The sequence below is a fragment of the Mastacembelus armatus genome, chromosome 21, assembly GCF_900324485.2.
Source record: "Mastacembelus armatus chromosome 21, fMasArm1.2, whole genome shotgun sequence".
Taxonomy (NCBI): Eukaryota; Metazoa; Chordata; class Actinopteri; order Synbranchiformes; family Mastacembelidae; genus Mastacembelus; species Mastacembelus armatus.
The window spans coordinates 13,358,994-13,381,791 of NC_046653.1; the positions used below are offsets into that span (position 1 = coordinate 13,358,994).

A 22,798-nucleotide genomic window follows, 5' to 3' on the forward strand; every position below is an offset into this window, starting at 1 on the left:
AAGATGAAGTTAGTAACACAGAAGGCATGATGGGAAAGGCAGTGTTAATCACATGGTAAACTGTAATAGAGTTAATGGTCTCTGACACTAGATAGACCCATATTGCACATAAAATATTCACTGCACCTTCTGCACTGTTTGAATAAAGGTTTCATTTTGATCTCAAATGGTTTATGACAAAGACTTTGGAACTGTATTTCACTCTGCTTTATGTTTGACATTTTGCATTTAGTTGCTTCCAATATTATGCTTTTTATTTATTTATTTATTTTTGGCAGGATTTTATTTTTTGCAGATCAGTGACAATTGTTTGTCAGCCCTCTTGTTTTCAAAGAGCTGCTTGTATTAATAAGGGCTCGGCTGTACAGAGTTTGCTTACTTCAGAAGGACCAGAAAGACTAAGTTGCTGTAATGTCAGCTCAGCAGCATATAATGGAAATCAGTGGGAGGAAAAACCTTGATAATGGTATAATTGCACGATAGCTCCGCATATGTTGTTCATGACATGGTGGCTATGGACTGGAGGCAACTTTAAAGCAGTCAAGGAAATTTGGCCCCCATGCCAGATACCACTACAGTCATTAGCTCTCCTCTGGGATCTCCCCATTGCCAAGACCACAAGAACTCAGTTTGCTAATTTAGTCTCTCCATCTTGCACTCCTCCTAGATCTTTCCTCCTTCTTCTCCTCCTTTCTTGCCTCCTCTAGACTCAGTCTGTTTGGAACTGGTCATTTTGATTTCTGTTTAAGAACTTGTTTTATGTTCTGCAAGGCAGAAGAAGATGATTATATTGTAAAAAAAAAAAAAAAAAAACCCCAAAAAAAACCCAAAAAGAAAAAACAAGCAGTGTTTTAATTTGCGTTCTCCATGAGGATGCACTGAGAGTTTCAGCAGAGGCTTCCTATTAATTCACAGCAGTGTCTGATTTGCACTGCAACGCCATGTCAAAACCTTTTGTTGGACATGTGCAGACAAGTCTGCCGTTATCCACTAAGATTTAATGGTCTATTGGAAAAGTGGCCTGAAAAATGTCTGTTGTTTTCTCACAGAGGAGAGCACTGGCTGCCTCAGTCAGTTCTTCAATCAGTTCATGATGTGACCCAGAGAAACAGCATTTTTGACTCAGCTTTAATTGCCGAATGTGACTCTGTGTTGGGTAATACCTCTGAAGGCGCTCCAACTTGGGCTTCCCACCCGATGAGCTCGACTGCTTGGGGCAGCTGCCAGACAGTTGTCTGTTGTGGGTGATGCAGTGTTAATCACACTAGCATGAATTGCAGTGCACTCCATGAGGCAGTTTCAGCTGTTTATTCCTCCAACCCCCAACACACATACATCCACTCATAGGCCATGTACACACAGGCAGATATGCAACCACCACCAGTTGGCAGGGTTTTGTTTGGCAATATGGAGACAGAAGCCACTAATGCACCTGGCTAGATGGAGGCAGGAGTCCTGCTGTTCTCTGACCAGTCCTTGTCCTGCAAGACATGACAACAATTAAATATGATTTTTTTCAGATTTGTGAAGAGTCAAAGAATTGTAGCTCTAACAAAGTGTAAGAGGAGGAAAGGATGCAGACTTTTTAAAATTAGAATTAGTATTTTATTGTTTTTAAAGAGGCAATTCCTGATTAAAAATTTAATTTTCAGGACAATAAAATGAAATATGGAGGGAGACTCAGTGTTGGTGTCTTGTTGGTGTACTTGTACTTCTATCTTTGTGAGGACCAGTTTGAGCATAGTAATACCAGAATGAGGATTTTTTTTTTTTTTTTTTTTTTTTTGCCAGTTCTGCATTTTTTCACACCCACATTTGAGGAATTTGTTTTATAGTTAAGGTTAGGATTATGTTATGGTCTGTGTTGAGCTTGGCCAATTAGTTGTAATTGTGAAAGTTAGGGTAAGGGGCTAGGGAATGACTGTCCTCACAAAGATAGAAATGCAAGTATGTGTGTTAGTAAGTGAGCGAGTGAGACAGGGAAAGACCATTAAGTACTGCACTCTGTTGCCTCAGCTGTGGTGGTGACTGGTACATGCTGTCTCTGCAATTTCGAGTTTCTTGAATGTTTTGACAAACGGTGATTTGTTGCCAAGGGTCAGGCAACAACAAATTGGTTGCAATGCAGGATTTTGTAGTGTTTGCAGGATTTTATATGGCTCTTGAAACTGGCAGTACCACAGTGATGATAGAGTTAATGGGTTTATCCTTCATGCTGAATTTCCTTCAAGGCATGGACTAAATAGCCCTGCAAGTAATGCCGCCTTTGTGAAGCTTATAATGCTCAGGTTTTGTTGAGCACAACAGTGAAGTGTTGATAAAGCCAATCACAGTTTTAAGGCTGGAGTTTCTGCAGTTGTGTTTCAGTAATTTCTTGTTTCTTTCCATGTTTTCTGTATCATTTCTTTTTCAGTTGCCTTCAAGGGTTTACGTCAGCCATATTTACTTTATGGGAAGGCTTCCTTCAATAAACAATAACCACAGGTGGTTTAGCAGTTATTTGTTTACACAGAAATTGAGGTCTGGATAGAGAGTTGTTTGTCTAAACAAAAAGCACGTTTTTCATTAGTTCCTGGGCAAATATGAAGTTACACAAGGGAAAATCTTGCTTCTAACACTTTGCGCACATTTTTCTGCAAAAACATCTATTAACCAGAAGTAAATTGGCTTTTTTCAAGTGTCAGATGTTCCTTGCTGGATAGGTGCAGCCGTCCAACCTCACTGAAGGAAAGCACTAAACTAAGTTGAGGATCACCATGAAATTCCCTTACTGACATAGACACAGTGCCCAAACTTGCCCTCAAAAACTGCCCATAACGTTCTGGTATCAAACTGCCTGTGTAAGCCTGGTTCTTCTCTCTGAACTGCTGTGTGGCAGCCTCCTCTCCAGCCAAATCTACCACAGCCATTTTGAGACACAGTCCCTTCTTGTCCTGTGGCTTGTAAGGGAACTTAAAGAAAACTCCCTGACAGGGTTCTTCCGCTGTGGGTGGATGTTTTAATATTTTCTTTGATTAGGAAACTGCTTTGATGCCAATGGTAAGTGTGTGCTCCAGGTGACTTAGAAATACTGATTTAAATATGATGTAGTTACTGTATTGGTTGAAACCTTAGTTCTTAGTCAATGAAAGGCCAAGCTTGTGTAATTTTACTACCCTTGATACCGAAGCACAGAGACAGATTTGTTAGCTAAAAAAGACCAACAGTTCTTTTCAGAAATTTGGTGTTGCAAAATTAAAAGTTGTGTATGCTGAACCAAAAAAGCCAGACAAACAAGATGCACACGGTCAACCACAGGATGTCTACACCACAGATTATATACTAAGTGACCTGTACAGGACAGAAAGATAGTTTCCGGGTTATGCCACACACACACACACACACGCAGAGGAAAACTACCTCAAGATACATTATTAACATCCTTTGATTAACCATAACTAGTGCTCAGACCAGAACCACTGAGTCCTTTCAACTCCTGGTTTTCCTTTTGGGCTGAAAAAAAAAAAACAAAACACTCATGCTGCTATAAAACCCTGATTCATAGACAAATACGTGTCAGTCAGTTTCACTTAAAAAACACTTCTGCATATTACATCTGGGTTACCGGCCTATGCCACTTTTCTAACTTTAATTAAGAGAAAACTGCTGACAATCATGGAATGTTTTCTTTTTTGCTCCCAGTCATATTTTTTCTGATTTTCATGTCCAGACAGTTGTGATAGGATTTAAAATGGTGGAGTAAAGAATGCACCTGATTTACAAAGGAGACCATTGAGTGCACAGACCTACATGGTTATCAAAGCACTGTGCAGCCAGCAGGCAGCGATTAGCAGGGCGTAGCTCAAACCACATCTTTCACTAACACACACAGTCATGTAGAGATACACACACACACACACACTCATATATATATATATATATATATATATATATATATACATACACCCACAAACCTCAGGTGTATCCACATTTAGACACTCCCTGTCTTTCCTTCTAAAAAAGCAAAAAAATTTTCAGTGAAAGCAGTGAACCTGACTGGTCAGTCTGTTGTTACAGTAACCATTAGTTTTTGACTACATTTAATTTTCAAGTCACATGACTGAAGACTTACAATCAAGAAGGTTATGAATCTCGTCTTTTTCCGATCATATTGCATTCATCAAAATTGACCTATTGTGTAGTGAAAATGTGGCCATACAATCTTAAAAGGTGTTAATGTTGCAGAAATTAGTTGTAATGGTATATATTGATTTCTTGGAATGACAGTGAAAAACATAAATGATGTAGTACAAACTGCAACTCACTATTCTCACAATTGAAATGCAATGCATATTACATGCTCTCAAAGTCCCATGTCAGAAATACAAACTTATGACTTCAACTTCGGCATCATCTAAAAAGTCATTGAAATCTAGCCTAATAATCAGACACTATTATTCTGTCTAGCATCATTTTAGCTGTTTTCTGTTTGCGTGGGGTTGTTATTTTTGCCCTAATAAATTAGTAGCATGTAACTCATCTGTCAAATGACACATACGGAGCAGTTACACTTACTAGAAGCAATTATTTCATTAAATTTTTTTTAAGTGAATAAATATGCAATAGATATTAATTATATATGTTTAAGATGTCTTGTTTTTTTCTTTTCAGTATACTTCCATAGTTGCTAATAAAGTCATTATGCTACTTCACTGCTCCACTGTATATAAACAGGTTTTTAAATTATTAATATTATATATTGGTTATTTTTTTCCATTATTAATATAATTCTCATCTTATAATAAATTTGTTGCTAGAATTTATTTATTTTTTAGTTGATAGTCTGTGACACAGAGGAGAGCCCATGGTCAAATCTGTCTGCTCCTCCTTTCCACTGGTTTTTGTCTAGAAGGAATTTAAAGTGCTTGCAGAGTTTCCCAGAGTCCCACTGTCTGTTGTAGCAGCCGGTGACCAATCTCCATTGCCCTAATTTGGCTTTTGTACACTCAGCATCAGTGATGCTTGTGAACTTGGAAGTGTGTGCACAGCAACAGACAAGAAGCCAAACAAATACATGAGAACTCAGTAGAAGTGGAGGCTGATGTCATCTACACCACAGAAACACACAAGTCATAGTCCCCCTTTATCCCACCCCTCCATTCATGGACAAATGGTTTCTTTTGCCACTTCAAAGAGGAGGGGAAAAAAACAGTTTATCAGGTAACATGCCAGGGTGTCTTTAGATGGTTTTGGTGATGAGTTGTAAGGGCCGGCTGTCATGGAGGTTCATAGGCGGAGAGGTCAGTGAGTCACATGTTTTTCTAATTATAGCATGACCTTCCTGTTCAGAAACATTCCTTTTAGTCTGATCTTCCGTTTTTCTTTTATACCTTTAACATCCTTTGTCTGTGATCTAAATGACCACTTAAAACTTAAAGCGATGTCTTTCTTTTGCAGAGGGCTACCCTGTCACCCGTAGTACATGCAAAGTACTAGCGGTTCATTGCCTGACTTTAATGGCTTTGATATTTTTCCAAGAGTTTTGAAGGTTGTGTTTTTCTCATTTTTCACCATCTCTCTATGCAGAGACCAACCCATGCTCTCACTGTCAGACTCTCAGCAAAGTCTGTTAGTGTCTGTGGAGTCCTCTGTTCAGTGTTGGGCTTAAGGGACCCTTTCTGTGTCCTCTATCAAACTTTGCTCTATGCTTTTCTGTTCTGCATTTGTGAGCACAGAGACCCTTTTTTGGCAATTGTGCCTGTAGATGAATGTCTTGCCATCGTGAGCTCAGGAGGGTTTGAGACAGGCTGAACTAATGACCTCTGCTTCTTTGTGCCTAGCCTCAAAGGATCAGAGCATAGTGCCTATTTCAAAGAGAAGCAGTTCTTCATATTTATATCTCTGTTATTTTAAAGTTGGTATTTTAGGTTTTCATATATCTTATTTTATTCAAAACTCTTGGTGCAGTGAAATAAAGCTTAAGAGAATTGGTTTGATAAAGAGCCTGGTGTATGAATTGTGGATGGTATCTGTGCAGCATTAGCGGGTAAGTTACCTTTAATTAGTTAATCAATCTTTAAAATGTGCTAATGGTTGAAGAAGTTCCTAACAACCATCTCTGTGCATTAAATGAGATTAATCTGACTGAAGATAAACTCACAATTCACAGATTCACAATTTAAAAAAAGATGGTAGATTTGCTTATTGGTTAAAGGTCTTTGGAAAGATTGGATGGACAGCCTTTGTGCCATATCATTATCCGTTTAACCTTACTGAACAGGCTGTTGTCCAGGGGTTAGTGGTGTTCTCATGACCTCACCTGGCCCCAGAAGAAGCTCTGCCTAATGGTCTGTGATAATGGCAATCCAAATCTCTTGTTAAACCAGATCTCCTTGGTAACCCAAGGCTCCAGACCACATTGCACTTGCAATTGTGCTTGGAAATAAATTCCACGTGTCTCAGAGCTGCTTTATCTATAAAGAACAAAGTCAAAATTGGAAGTGGAACTTTGGAAAAAGATTTAAAGTGAACCCATCTCTCATCTGGATACATTGCAAATGCTCTGCCTTGAAAAGTGGCCCCTGGGCTGTTTTTGCAGAGTTAAAATGATTAATTGTAGTATAGACATGTGCTGGTGTCATCCACCTGTCCTTTGCTTAGACTGTACCAGTTGTTTGACTGTACCAGATATCCCTTAAGAAACACCGGAACAACATTGGGAAAAAATAGTATTAGGAATAAAGGATGGATTATGTGTAATGTTAAGTGGGACTATATTACCCCTTCTTTACTTTGATGGAAAACAAAATATAGAAGTCCTTCTCTCCTGTCAAACTACTACATTTTTGTCTGCTGAGTTTTTAAGTTATATGAAATTTTGAATCTTCCATCTTGAGAGTGAGCTATGCCAGTTGTTATCTCACACCCACCCATGATGGTTTCTCTTTGTCTAAAAAGTCTTTGCATATTTTTCCACAAGATTGGAAGTTAATGTCAAAAATCTCTGAAATTCATTTTGGAGACAGTGAAATTGAACTTGAGTCATCACCTCCAGCCAATTAGAATAGGTGCTTCTAAATAATTTACTTTAATAACTTTTGAAACAGTCTGCTAGGGGACAGAGGAGAATTTAGATGGATTTAGAAAAATTAAAACAATTTTTGGTGAATAAAATGTCAGATATGTTTAAAATCAACTCCAGAAATTAGTCAGAAAGGGCAACAGTGTCAACTCCTCAAAGAATATTAAAGCAGCCGACACCATTTGACTGGTTAAAGAGCTCTGATTATGAACAGTGAATAAGAAGAGTTTAAGCAGTGACATGGTATTGTCCCTTTACTGTGAGAGTGAATAGTGTTCCCCACTGGCATTGAGGCCTGTGGAGAGAAATTCATATAGGACCTCACACACAATGCTGCTAGCATGAATAGCAATAACTCTCCAGCCATGACTGTCAACAGTAGATCTGCCTTAATTTATTCCAAAACTCTGATGAAACAAGGCCAAGCCCTTGGCAGTTCAACATAACCACTTGGTTAATTTAGATTTGCATGGATGGTCAAACATTTGTATTATGTTACTGCTGCAGTGTTGTCTTTTATGTGTTTTTAATTTTTTTTTATTTTATTTTATGTAACTATCCTCAACACTCAAGAAATATATCAGTTAACATTTTGGTTTTCTAATGAGCAACTAGCATTTGTGGTTTTTGTTTCTCTTCACAATAAAATGTCTACATTGATTCTCAGTTTTGCTCTTCTTAACTCTGCTTCGTTTCGGTGGAGGAATTACAGTAATGCTCTTCTTCCATCTTATTTAACTGAAACACTATCCTCAGTACTCAGCTGAAACCTTGAAACTCATTGATGTGTGAACACAGTGTAGCTTTCTAAGATATCAACACAGTTCTTTCTAGGTCCATGTGGGACTGACTAGATGTGTGCAATCATATGCTAGGTATTGTGTTTTTAGACAGATTATAAGACACCTGCTCTCTATTTGACTGTTTTCAGATTGGTCAAGCAGCGTATCAGAATTCATAACATCCTGTTACACAGAAAAATGCTTCAATGTCCTGATTCCTTCCTATTGGATCACTATATGGGTTCCTGAAATAAAGCATCAAAAGTGTGGTCCGGCTCATTTTTTTCCCATACCCCCTCAAATTGGTGATTTATAAAGAGGAATGGGAAATGTCATGGTGTCTGCACAGTACTACATCCCTACCCCACCCCCTGCACACACAAATACCCCTCCTCGGCCTTTCTTCCCATGGGGCCAGTGGGGAAGGCATTCCAGAGCTAAGGACACTGCAGAGCTGTGCTTCAGTGGGAAAGAGAGAACGACACAGTCTTAGTGTCTTGGAATCAAAACATTCTGCACTCTTACTTTGCCTACAGCATCTTAACTTTGCATCAATCAGTTAATTTGTTCTCATTGTCAAGTGCATATGAATTTGAGTTCAGAGTTTCAGAGCTGCAGGAACTGTTTCTGACAAGCTAAAACTAAAGATGCTGTCAGTGTTTTCTCTCCACAGGGGCCACCAGCATAAGTTAATAATCCTTTGAAACTATTAAGAGAGTTTGTCTGGACATTTGAAGATTTAATGGAATTGCTGAAGACAAAATTGACATTTTGTGGTAGAAAATATAGGCACCAGAGGGATATGGTCAGCCTATTAATATACTTAACATTCAATAAACAGAGTGAAAAGAAAAGGAAATCAGATTTTGTGAGATGTTGCGATGGTTGCCTTTTATTCCCCCATGCTTAATTCTGCACCAGGAATGAAGTCAAGTGGAAGTTATATAAATGACAACAAAATGAGGTGCAAAGGATGCTTTACTATTCATCACTTTCATCATTCTGTATTTTACAGTCTTTTATCCAGCTGCCTTTTACAGTGTTTTGTCTGTTTCTATGACTACCACTGAGTAAAGTGGCCTGAAATTAGAATGGCTTCATGGGGAAAAATACTGATGCCTGCAGTGTTTCACAGAGTGCTGCCATGGCTTTGCGTTGACAGGTAATTTTTGCCTTCGGATTGTTTAGGGAATTTTGACCCACACAGATTTGCATCCTATTAACATATCACATCTAATTTGTCCTTCAACATCATGGACGGCTTGTACCAAAAACCCTCCCCCACTCTAGTCCTTGTTGTCTGGCCTTTTCTTCTCTCTGTGGATTGCTGTGTGCTAACCATGACAGCTTTTGTGAGACTGTCATCCCAGTCTCGGAAGTACACTGGGAATCCACATTTGTACTCAGCCTAGTGGGAGAATTCCCCCTTTGGTGGATTGTCCCATGGTCATCGTGCTTTGTGTGCCATCTGAAAGAATCTGCATTAATTATAGCCTTTCGTAATTTTCTCTGTGGTCCATTAACTAACGAGAAGGTAATTTTTATGTATTTGTGTGTGTGTTTCTTTGTGTACAGTATTTGTGTATTAGGGGAGAATACAATGGTGTCATGGCTCTTATTGTTTAAGTGGCAGTTTAATTGTTTTGATTTGAATTATACACACAGTGAACAAACTGACAGAAACACCACTGTTTTAGTCTGATAGTTCAGTTATTCTGACCGTATTGTGATTTTCAAGATACGTACATAGTCTTGCAGTTTGGCACCTGATTCACGGTTCAGGTAAAGATGGTCTGATCTCTGTATCTTCTAGAGGTTCCCCTACAACGTGTTACCTAATTTAATTTGAAGTGCTAACTGAGCACAATTTGTGGCTAATTAATAATTATTAAGTTACTCTCACTTTTCTAGGTGCCTTTGTTATTTTAATATAGGGTCAAGACTCTCTAAATTCATTCTGTAAGAGGCTCATCATAAATGACATCACAACACAATTCATACACACATCGTAATGGCATTTATCCCTGTGGCTGGGTATCTTCAGAAAAGAATCGAAAAATATGTGCCAGCATAACAGATTTTATTACTTGTATTTTTCTAACTTGTATTCAAAAACCCTTCACTTGCCACACATTGCCCTCATCTTTCATCATATTCTCTCACAGGGGGTGACTTGTGATTGACTTCCATTGCACAGATTTACTTGGGGAGGCAAAGACTGCAATCCAGTAGTCTTTGCCTTAAATTGATACAGATAAAACAGTGATACAAAACAGTGCCTAGCATGCTAGGAGGCTTAGGCCAGGAATGAGAAAAGAAATATTGTAATCAGAATGTGAATATGATTTTGTTCCCCCCCTCCAAACAGTGTAGATACCCTCCTCAGCATTCAGCCATTTAAGATTTTGTCTTTCCCTTTTATGCAGTTTTAATGCAAAGTTCAGACTTTCCATCTTCATGATAACATGGCAAATGTAGGAGACAGCGAGATGGAACATTGGTTGGAATACGCATTTAAGATTGATTTACACTGACCTGCTCAAATAATTGATTTGTACTTTAATACCTATTTTTCTAAATCAATGTCCTGAAATAATATTGAACCGTATTTATGGTTTGGGCATGTCCTCGTGGGCTCTGGCCCTTCACTTTGATGAGGAGGAAAGAGCATGCAAGGGACTGTAATCATTTTTACATCATTTTTGGGGCAGCACTGTATAATTAGAAAGGGTTGGTTTCGTTGACCACAGCAGGGGCTGAAATTGCAGGCCTTACCCCAACCAGGGTTTAGGAAAGTAACTGAAATAGTACTGGCGAGTTTCTGTCCATGCGTCCCTCTGTGTTATATAGCATCGGTCAGATGGCAGTGCAGGCACCATGACACACTGCAGCATATTCACCAGCACTTGGACGACCTGCTTTTATGTGGCACCTCTTCTTTTCAGGATCGACCAAAATTACAACTTTGCCATAATCTCTTTAGCATGCAATATGATTGAACCCGGTATCAGCCATGACCTGCTCTGAAAGGTTCGCTGGCAGATTTTGGAATATACCCAATCTAATCTTGATAAAATTAGTATAGTGGTGCAGGGGGAAGCTGTCATCCAAACACACCACAGAATCTTGATTATTTGTTCTGTTAGGAAAAATTTAAATGTATCTGATAAATTCTTGTACTTTTACCTTTAATAAAGAATTTTAGTAGAGGAACGACACCAAGTGATGAGAGGGAGAAATAGCGAGACATGAGATATGAACAGATTGACAACTGACACAGATGGTGATGTTGTGGTTCATGGTCCTACACCATCAGAGCAAAACACGCAATTCATTTCTGAGGAATTCATTCAGCGATAACACCTAAACCCTCACACCCTGGGGAGACACTTAGTAATAATATTGGTATTGTAATGTGATGATAGACACTTGAATGAGGTTTGTGTTTAACTTAAGCAAGAGTGAGCTTTAGTGTGACTGCCTGTATGATATGAGCCACATCTGCATTATTGTACCTGCAACCAGGCACAAAGTACCCTAAGGATCATTTTAAGTGGCAGTCTCAGTGTGGATGTGTGTCCCATTCAGTTCAAGGTGACGACAGCTCCTGGCCTCAGCTGAGTGACCTTTAGATCATTCACAGGATTTTCCCTGTCTGAGGGCGCACAGGGGTGTCATTGCAACTTTTTTGCTTCCTGTCTCTGGTATTTTTCTTTGTTTAGGAGCCCTTTAAAACACAGGACAACTTTGTGTCCCCTGTGGGGAGGCAGAGGTGTAGGGAAAATGCTTGTCTGTTTCTGATTAGACCCGCAGCCTAACAACAATCATTTCTCTAAGGAGAGCCTTGTGTAGTTCAGTTTAGAGTGATATCAACAAGCCTCTGGCTGCAGACAGGCGTCAGTGCTAATCTCCCTGAGCAGCACAATCCTGAAAACAGAACTAAAGCTAATTGTCGGTACTGTGGTTCGCCACATCTGCAGTTATGATTTAGCTGGGTCTGCTGACATATAGTATGCATTAGGTATTATATGTTTTCTTGAGGTTGATAATTCATACGTTTTAATTTGTGGCTATGATGAGTGGGCAACTTTGATGCCACATAATAGATTACTGTACTTTGCTCTTAGCCAACTCCATGGTTAGAATGGTCTTTCCATGCAGAAGCCTGTTTTTTCCATCTAGAGCTTGGCTAGCACTGAGCAGACTAATAGCCAGGTAAAGTCATTTGTTAAGTCTTGTATAAAGACGTGTAGGGGCTGCGGAGAACCAAGAATTACTGTCTCTCAATAGGTGAGACGGAAAAAAAAAATGTCTTTTCCTAGATGTGGTTTTGATAGCAGTGTAGAGAACAGTAGCACCATAAGAAAAAAATGACTGGCTTATACTGCAGGCATCAATGCTTTAACCTCTTTCATATAGGCTGAAGGCAGCGTGAAATTTATATGGGCTTGAAATGTGAAATGTACACTTCTAAAGTTATTGTTTGTGTTGCAGAACTGCTTGTAGTTAACCAGGCAAATGTCTGATGGGAGAAGTGAGAGAGTTTTCTCACGGGTGAGGTTTTCTCCTTCGAGCCATAGTCCTGCAAGCTTACTCTTGTGCAGCTATTAGGAAACAGTTATGAACCACGTTGTGACATGGACACAGCTTTTCCTCTTGGTATCTCAATCTGCTCAGTGGACTTAGTTCAGATTTGTTGGCAACTTAAAAGCCCTTTACAGCCACTCACATTTTCTTGACATTCACAGTTTAAAACCAGTGTTACATATGGAAGGGACACACAGTTTAAAACATTCTCGTCATATCAAAACTTTTCACTGTAATACTGTCCTTTTCTTCAGCCTAATGTCTTTTTTTATTGGGTCATTATGATGAACTACCTGTCTCTGCCTCATAATCACAAAAATCTGTTTCCAGTATGACAAATTTTAAATCACTGTAGAAACTATTCAGGCCCCTTCACATTTTGGACTTTGTTTCACTTTTAATAAACACTGCAGAGTGATATATTCAGTTGTGTTGCACACTTGTATATAAGAGTTTCTCATTTTTTATAATGCAAAAATTGTCAAAATAAGATTTCTTTTACATCTGTGTGGGGCCAGTCAATGAGGGGTGCTTGTTTTGTAGGTTGGAACTGATCAACATTCTGCCTCAGCCCTGTAGGGCAAGAGAACAAGGATGGTATGGATAGAGAGAAAGATAAGTGACATTTCTCAAACTGCGTCAGAATGGCAGGTTTGATAACACATAGTTTTCCTCAAAATATTTAGCAAAGACCAGTCAGCCAGTGTGCTTAGTGAATTCCATGTTATCTTAGCTCAGTGGTCAGTGGTATAGCCTTATTTACTCCACTAAGTCGATGTCCTTCTCATGCACCCCAGTGGCATGAAAAATGCTCACTGGACCATGACCCTGGGTTTAAATACATATTATGTGGCCCTATGCTTTCTGGGATGCAGTGCTTGTCTGTGTTTTCCCACCTCTACCAGTTTTTCTTGTTTGTGTCCCTAGCAACATATTAAGAGACTTATCTCTGACATTCTTTTCTGCCATGGCAATTTGTTTTGTTTGGCTGATTTCATCAACTCTAACAATTGTCTCTCTTGTCCCTAACATGAGTCACTTGAGTCTGAGGATGACCTTTTTCCATCCTTAAAGTGATTTTTGGCTGCATACCAATCTGCTATATGTGGGTGGTCAAAAATGTTTCTGAAAGGATGTCTTTTCCCTGAGAATCAGCAACTCTTCTTTCATATTTGGCAGCTATTAACCCTCCCATCAACCTCTGCAGGCACAAAGCTCAGAAAAGTGAAGACTGAAGAATGATGCCAATAAACCTTGCCTTAGGAGGATAACAGAGCCTACAGGTGGATGCTGAACTAGAGATGTGGATGACCAAATAATGTTTGCAAACCTGGCAGTAAACCAGCAACTACAGTTAGAGCACATATACTCTAAACCTTATCTTGTATGGATAAGGGGTTGAGATTATGGATAGATGGAACAATGATAAGTCTTTTATATGTACTCAAAAATCCCTGGCAGGACCAAGCTCCTTTCTGCAGTAAACACTGGCAAGGTTTCCTCTGAGGTTTTACATTTGTGGTGTTCAGACTCAGGATGGTAGTAAAAGAAAATGATTTGGTACATTGTTTCAGTTGGGTCAGTTTCAAGGTCAGTTTGGTCGTCTTTAATTATCCAATTTCTTTTCCAGGATTATGGTTCCTGTATTAAATAAAACCCTTAAAAATAAGTGTTGTATAGTAAATAACTTGGTACGTCCAAAAAATCCACGTCTCAATTTAAAGTGTCCTTGAGGATATTTATTTAATGTAAATACTCAGTGTGGGAAGACTACTACGAAGGGTGCTTCTACATTTCTTGGATACTAAATTCTCAAGGGGGTCATCAGCCAGTAGGCTACCGTTTGGTTTCCTGGGCACATTGTGACAGTAGAAGCAACACTCAAAATCCCACTGAATGTTGTCAACTACTTCTTCAACAAAACTTAAGACAATGTGTCTGTGGAAAGGGAAAGACTGTTGTATGCATGTACATACATGGTTTAAAGACTGTCTCAGGAGATCTTGTATCATTTCATGGGGTAATACCAAAGATATTTGTAAAATCTGTAACAATCTTGTGGTTCTGCTCAACAGGTGATATTCACAGTCAGAGTGCCCAAGGGAGATTTCCACCTGAGCGGAATGTCCAGGGCCATGGCAGTGGTCACCCTTATGTACAGGATGATGTTTTCAGGCTAAGCCTTGCCAAGGGAGTGTCCATGTCTCTCCCCTCATCACCACTATTGCCGCGACAAACCTACATGATGCCCCTACGTCCCAGCAAGAGATCACCAGGTACTATTTGTACATTATTTTCTGTGATGAGCTTTTGTATATGATGTTGTTACTGATTTGCCTAAAATCAAATTACTTTCCTAAAAAAAAAACTTTTCTGCTGTGTACCATACACCACCCTGTATATCACCTAAGACAAGCTAAAAATGTGCTGCGAACATTTAGATTATTCCAATTCTTTGTGCAATAATTGAGCTTTCTTACTCTGTAAGTGATCACTCCTGTTCACACTCAGGTGCTTTTGTATGACTGTTGAATGACAGCGCTGCTGGTATGACAGTTTCTCTAAGGCTTTTAAACAGTTTTTAACTTAGACCATTTTGAAACATGTCAAACATTTCTGAATAATTGTTACTCTTAGAAAGTCATTTCGAATACTGACGGATGAAGTAACAAAGGTAGCTCGACCATTGTGGATCCCGCCAGTTAGACTGTGAGCTTGGTCTGCTTACAGAGATTTGTTGCTGTCATGTCTGTCACTTGTATTTGACCACTTTGTGCTGAAGTCGAGATCTTTACAACTACACTGTGTGTTTACACTTTACTGGCTGGTAATGGGCGTGTGTTTACACTGCATCTAATTGTCAGTCCTCTCAGCCTCCTTCTATCCGCTATGTTAGGAACAAGCTTGTCACCAGCTGTGGAGTGCTTCAAAGCAGGGGATACCTTTGTAGCTGAACTTATTTCAACCTGAGTCTTTGTGTTCTGGAGACTTGGCAAAGAGGAGAGAAATCCTTAAGTGGTCAATGTGGCTCTGCTCACATGTGGCACTCATCTGTGGGGTATCAAGCCTTTGTTTAGAGTGGTTTTGGCTTTGATCTGCTCAGTGTAAAGATGAGATGATGGGAAGGAAATGGTCTGGCTTAATCCTTACGAAAACTTGTTCAAGCTCACATCTTTAAGAAATTTTCATTTTAACTCTCATTTTAAGATTTGGGTTTAAGCTGTTTTGACTCATTGTATTTTTATAATGAACGTTTTATATGTAGGGCTGTATTCTAATACCAGCTGCGGATTAGGAAGGTGATATTGTGTTTGTTTCAGTGTTCTCAAATATATTTTTATGCATCGTTTCTACAGTTCTTTTACAATTCTCTTGTAATTCAGAACCTTATATTTGACCTGCAGGCCTGAAATTGTGAAGCAGTGCATTCTGCACATATGCACTGTGAGGTAGATACATATTTGCAAGTATGCTTGGGCTCCAGATAATAAAAATACAGTCAATAGTGGTCAATTAGCTCAGCCCCTACTTATATCAAAACAATTCTGTTCAACTACCTGAGGATTTGTGATGACCGTTTTAAATCCATAAGAGAGAACGCTGATGAAATGTACATTTACAGACATGAAGAGATGTCATAGAGGGAGAGAGAAATCAAGAGAAAGAAGAGCTGAGTTTGTGAAGATGAATGGGGCTCGAGGGACAGGTGGAAGGGAACACTCATTAAAAGCATATTCCCTCATGGGTGCTGTGAGGCATAGAAAAAAAAAAAAGAGGGAAAATGGACTGACAAGATGTTATGGAGGCCAACCAGGGATTAAGGGTTGGGGGATGGTCTGTAGGCTCTCCTCCACTGTCCTCACAGGTAACTGTGAAAACCTGTAGGGGGAGAGTTCACACCTTTAGTTAATAAACACATACTGCAGGAAATGTCTCAGTTCTGCGACGAAAACAACATGGGTCATTTTCCATTTTGTCTTTCTCATTGTTACTGAGCCGTAGAGGCATCATTGTGTTATACTCAATTTACAGCTCATTTCATCTGGAAATGACATATCTTCCGTTACCAAAAATGGATAACATTGAGATGACCCTGCGACTTACTACCATTATGCAGATGTTCTGTTATAAACAAAAAGATCATTTTCTGTTGTTTTTTCTGTTTTTAGTAGGAAAACTGGAGTTCTTAGCGTATACTAGCTCGGCCACACTGGCTGCTCTTTTTTATTGAAGGGCAGTGTGTATAACACCTTACCAGATTATGAAAATATAAGTTTGCTATTATTGTAGCATAAAGAATACATGGTGTGTGTGAAATGATTCGATGATTTGATTTGATCTCTGTCCTTACTAAAGAGCACTTGAAATCGGTTGATACTAGTAAGAATTTTCCAGCATATTCAGTCACATTGATGCAATATTTTGGAAATGTGTGGTAACATGGAAATTGTTAAAAGATACCTGACTAATCCAAGTAGAAGCACGATATTAATGCTATATCTATGATGTGTAAGAGCACGCAATAAGTATGCTTAGTTAATTATTTAGTTCAGTAATATCAAGATAATATCCATGTGTGATTGTGTTCTGTATTGTTTTCTTAATATCTTCCTGATGTTGCTTTATTGGCCAGGTCTGTCCTGAAAATAGTAATTGTAAACTAAATGAGGCCTTCGCAGATAAACTCAGGGAAGTGAAAAATAGGTTACTATCTCAAGTTGCTATTATCATATATTATCTTGCCTGTGGCTGTCATGTATCTCCAAAATATTAAGATTTTATGAGGCTAGAAAAAGTCATTAGCGTTGTGACAGAGTGCTTTGTTCGACAAACCAATGGATTTTAAATGGTTTGTTTAGCTACAGAAGAATAGACAATGTTATAAATGTTAGTTTTAAATCGTTTAGTTTTGGTTAAGAATAAAAAGTAACAAAATCTGGAGTTACGTGGTTTTCGCCTGACACTGATGAGTCATAAGGATAAAGTTCTTATTTATGTTCTCACATCATACGACACTGGAGATCATGGATATATTTAACTAAATTTACAATAAAATAAGTTCATTTATGTGGAGTTCATAGTTACAAAATAAGAACATAAGTTCTCTCACAGTTTTTCATACCAATCCATTCATTTTATCAAATGTTATCTGGTTTATCTACTCAAGTCAGACGTCTCCAATTTGTTTATACATTCAGTACATCCATCAATGAATTTTTTTAATTCATCTGTACTTCTCATCTATCACTGATGCCTTTGATGGGATGCAGTTTCAGAGATTCAGAAAGAATTTTGTAGCTTGGCTTCATTTCCTGACACATTGAATAATCTATTGCAGTCTAGAAGGCCCCAATTTAGTGGTTGTTCTTTTCATGAAAAACTTCACAGGAAACAACAGAGAAGCACTGAGTTAATTAGGAGTATGACAGATGCCCAGACCACAAAAACCTGGTGGCGTTGACTGCCACAGCTTTGATCAGCTAAGCCCAGAGCTTAGCCATGAAACATAGCATCCTGACATGTGTTGAACAGCACTTAAGATTTTGTGGTGGTAATAGTTTACAGGCACTCTTAAGGCCCAGGGAGGGACATTTACTGCAAAAACGTTACATGAATGGACCCATCTTGCTTGCAAGCTGTGCAGGGCAAAGCTCAGGTATTGAAAACCTTGAGGACCCTCACTAGGCAGTGGGTAGAATAGAGCTGATTGCATATTAAATGTGGGTTTCAGCTCTTTATAAACAGAAATGAGGACTTTTCTTCCTCCCTCAGCTCCACCTTTGACAGTCTCCTGGGTATTTCCACAGCGACCTCTACTGGTTGCAGTAGGTTACTGTGCTGCTGTGGGATTATAAACATATGTTGTTTTTGGGGTTACACTGCAGAGTGTGTTGAAAGTATGTGAGTTTCTGTACCTTTTTGACACTATTGCTGTCTATGCATGAATAAGCCTGGCTCTCCTTAATCATACACATACATACAACCTCACTGCTTAAATCTCAGAAAATCTGAATAAACTTGCATATAGCTGAATTTCATGTAATAGTGATGGTGAATTTCCACAGTTAATTTGCACAAAGGTTGATAAAACGATGATACTAATGCTGCCACTATATGTATAGTAAATAACCTTTGTTGTCACATGGCAACAATGCTGAGCCCTTTTGCTTTTTCTCCTTGCCAGCTTGCAAAGGATCATTAAACATCTATTCAGATTAACTTAATGCTGTCATCATCATTTTAATTGCTATATATGCAAGGAGTCTACAAGGAGAATGGTCTGTGGTAGATTGTTGTGTATAATAAAATGAGTTAGGTGGTTTTTGCTCTAATGGGAGATTTGACTTTTGGTGGTTTAGAGGCTGATTCATTTATCAGTCAGCCAGGCTGGTCTCCAAATCACTACCAGAGAACACAGCTCACTGTTCGCTAATGATCTCTCTATTAGAGGATCTGGAAAAGCTTAAACATTTTTTTACTCTCACCTAGACCCACTAGGCCAATGTGGAAAAAGCACCATGTTTTTAAACCGATTAAAACTTTTACTGACAATGGTCTGATTTTCACCCTGAGCACACTGAATGCTATAGTATGTAATTAGTATTGAGTGGTTAGCAGTTTATACCACATTACAGTTTCTGCAGTGTATCTTTGCTGTAGTTGTTAAAAACATTGGCCCTTTAGTAAAATATATTTGAGATTTTTATGGAGTAGAGGTTAATCATAGCTTTAGAGGAAATTAACACACCAGATTGCATAAAACACCACAGAGGGTCATCTGTTAAAACACATTCTTCATTGACTTGTGTGTTTTTACTAAGACTGACAGTTACAGAAGAGTCACTGAGCAAGGACAGTGTCTGCTTTAACCAAAACCATGTCTGCACCCAGGAAATATATGTCATGGGATTCGAAATGATAGATGTCCTTATAACTCAAACTCATTTCCTACAAACACTTTCTACAAAACTCTTTTCTAACAAATAATGCCAGAGGAAACGTGGCGTGGAGGAGCACAGGTTTCTTAAAGCATTGCCAGATGAATGCAATTTATTTTGAAATTCTGTCAAGAGGATAGAAACTCTCTTCAAAGACAGTTGTATCCCCTTTGAGGTGAGTTCTCCTGAAACCACCTCTTAGGTATTGACAGTAAGCAGACAGCCCTGGGGGAATATTGATGCCTTTCTGAGAGCTGAGCTGTAAAAGAGCTTGTGATGCTGTGGAACCCTTTGAAAGGTTTCTCCAATGGCCACCCAGTTCTCCACTTCATTGCACTTCACTACACTCTGCTCCTTATCACATGCAGTCTCACTTTTCATCAGCGGTGGGGTCCCTGTTCACCTCCTGTCTCAGACCAACACTGTCAGTCAGTAGACTTACATTATATACTATAATATAGTAGTGGCTATCATACTAGACCATTGTAAATGTTAAAGAAAAGGAAATATCAACTTTTTTCAACCACAATGGTGAAAAGATTAATAACTTTGTACAGTGTTTAATAAGGCCAAGTATATCCCATGTTCTTCAGTAAAGATTCAATAATGCTTGTAAATGAGTTTGTCATGTACAGTAGCACTCAGAATACAAGTCTCATCTATCTTTTTTTCTGGCATATATAATTTTTCACTTTTGAGCAGAAGAATGACATTTCAGAACATAAAAACCTCTGTTGTGTGTCTGCTTTTCTTCTCCTTTGCTACACAAAGAAGACACACTGTGTCATTGAAAAATTTGAAATGTGAAGAAGTCAGAGTCCATCTTGAAGAATGTTGGGAAAAAAATCTTTGATCACTTCCTAACCATGAACAATCCTCTCTTTCATTGGCATTTACTGGGCAACTTTACAAGTACTTGGTCATAGGTATTCAACTGTTTGGTATGTGTGTGCGTGTATAAATGTGCATGCTGACTGACAGCACCCTGGTTATGGATTCCTGAGACTCAGCGAGGAAAGAGTCCCCATAATAAAGTCATATTTTTGCCCTTTTTGTTAAGGTGATTTGATAGTTCTGAAGCAAGTGGGTTAGAAGAATAATAGAAACATATTTACATGGTCTGAGACAAGGATATACCATGTGACAGCTGATATTTTTGGTAATTATTCATTTATAATTTTTAATTACATTTATTTTACAACTGAATTGAACATTAACTATAAATACAGACCATGAAAGATATTGAGCAGTTCAGAAACATTAGAATCAAATGGTATAGACAAAAAAAATATCCAACTATACTAGTAAACTTTTTGTTTCTGTGTTGTTTCCCGAAAGGTAATCCCCACCACCCCTCTCTTTCTTTCTCTCCCTGTTTGTTTCAAGGTCAAAATACTTTTGAATCAGTCCGTTGGCTTTACCTTGTTCTAATGAGCTCTTGTCTGCTTTTTTGAAGGACATAAGAATGAGATATTCCTCATTTGGCCTCTCTGCATGGGGTACGTTCAAAGTACAGGGACTTAATGCCACTTAATTTGTTGCATCTGGTTCTGAAATAGGATGCCCATATGTGATAGTTCGATGATGTGTCTGTCTTCCTTTCACAGTTCTTTAAAATGTTAAAGAAAATGAAATTGGATAATTTTCCTAGACAAGATTATATTTCTTAAAACTGTGAAACAATTAATATGAATAGATTTATACTCTGGATTTTGCATCCAAGGTGTGATGCATCATGATGAGAACGCATTTCATTTTTGCCACTCTCTCACTGCCCTTCACGGGTCATATGTCTGATACTTCCATTTCTGTGACCTTTTCATGCTTGTTATAGACTGCAATTGCTTATTTGTCAGTGCTTCCATCTAGAAGGGCAGAGCGGTAATGGCACCCTGTTAAATCTTGAAATGAGATTTTGAATGGAAAAGAAACTCCTTTGTGCTTTGTCTGATGAACAGACATCAGAGATCTGACAAAAGACCATTTTCTCTTCCCTGTATTATGAACCTTTAGTTGTGGCCTAAAATTACCCCTGATAGCTATCCACGTGTTTGTAATTTCATGTGTGGATCCCGTGTTCGTCTTGGCACTTTGTGTAAACTGAATCTAAACTTGATCATATGGTTTAGATTACTCAAACTATGCCCCCTGTTGTTTATAGATGAAATACAGTCAACAGGACATATTAGGCAGTGTGTTCTTTTCATCCAAGATATTTACCTGAACTAAGTGTGTTTCATCCACAGCCCCCTGTGTCTCTGTAGTCCTACTTTAAATGGAGCCATGTGATTCCTGTGTAATAGGTTGTGCTTGACTGTCCACAGATGATTGTAGGTTTACAAGACAAAGTCTTGGACTATATCTGCCAAATAACAGCCTCACTTGAACAGTTTTTGTACATGTTTCATGGGATCAGTCTCCTTCATTTTTAAACTCAACTGTGCTGGAATACAATCCTCACATTACATTACTTTTGAATAGAACCATCATAAAAACTATTTTTCACTTCCAGCTTCTCAACATTTGAGTTTGAGGTTTTCCTTTTGGATTCCTTGACTGGGTTTGTGTCATGATTTCTGCTGACAAACAAAAGAACAGGTTTAAGAGGCATAAGCTGTGTTTAGGGATAAAAACTGCCATTCTTCACTATGCATTTCAAGTTGCATATCCATAGATGGCACTGTGCCTCAAGCTCACTTTAACTCTTATGTCTGGTTTGTGGCAATGACACTTCCCATTTATTTCCTCTCACATGGTTGATGCTGTAACCCCCCACCCCCACTGACCCACAGATCCAGTATTAGTATCTGTGGCTATGATCACAGCTGTGGTTTTAGGAAATTGTTCTATCTGATTCAGAAGAATTTTTGAGGTGGAGTGACTATTGGTGCATGTAGTAATAGGAAACTGCTATCTCTCCTCTCCCATCTAATCTTTATGTTATGACTGGACTTACACATACTGTGCAGTCATCTGATAACGGGAGTCTGGAAAAGGAGGAGGTTTGGACTGGGTTACAGTAGGTCAAGTCTGAAGTGGAATGGAGGAGTTGTGCCAGGGGAGGCATGCTGTTGCCATTTTTTTATGGATATATGGCTTAAAATTATAGAGTCACCTCCTGTTTTTAGATTATCTTCCTTTTTTACCCTTATAACTGGACACTGGAATGTATTTCCTTGTATACACAGGAAAATGTGGGCTTAAAATTTGCACAGCTAGTTGCTTGAGAGATGTTTGTTTCAGGGCTTAGTATTTAGTCTAGTGCCTTTGCTGGATCTCCTGCAAGTATAAACAATTATATTGCCACTATTGCAAAAGATTAGTAGGCCTTTGCCACAACTCAAAGAAACAACCTTATTCTTTGTTTCTGTAGGGAAGATTAAATGCCATACACAAATGGGACAAATCTAGTTACACACACAAACATAAAT

The 22,798-nt window shown here is 38.7% G+C and overlaps 1 protein-coding gene across 4 annotated transcripts in view; it reads left to right on the top strand.

The window, feature by feature from the left end:
• Positions 1-22,798, top strand: part of tanc1b (tetratricopeptide repeat, ankyrin repeat and coiled-coil containing 1b) — an 87,079-nt gene that overhangs the window by 11,068 nt on the left and 53,213 nt on the right. For all 4 annotated transcript variants that reach the window (XM_026294856.2, XM_026294857.2, XM_026294858.2 and 1 more), the window contains exon 3: positions 14,505-14,705. In XM_026294856.2, the coding sequence (XP_026150641.1) occupies positions 14,505-14,705 (201 nt within the window). The remainder of the gene's footprint in view (positions 1-14,504; positions 14,706-22,798) is intronic.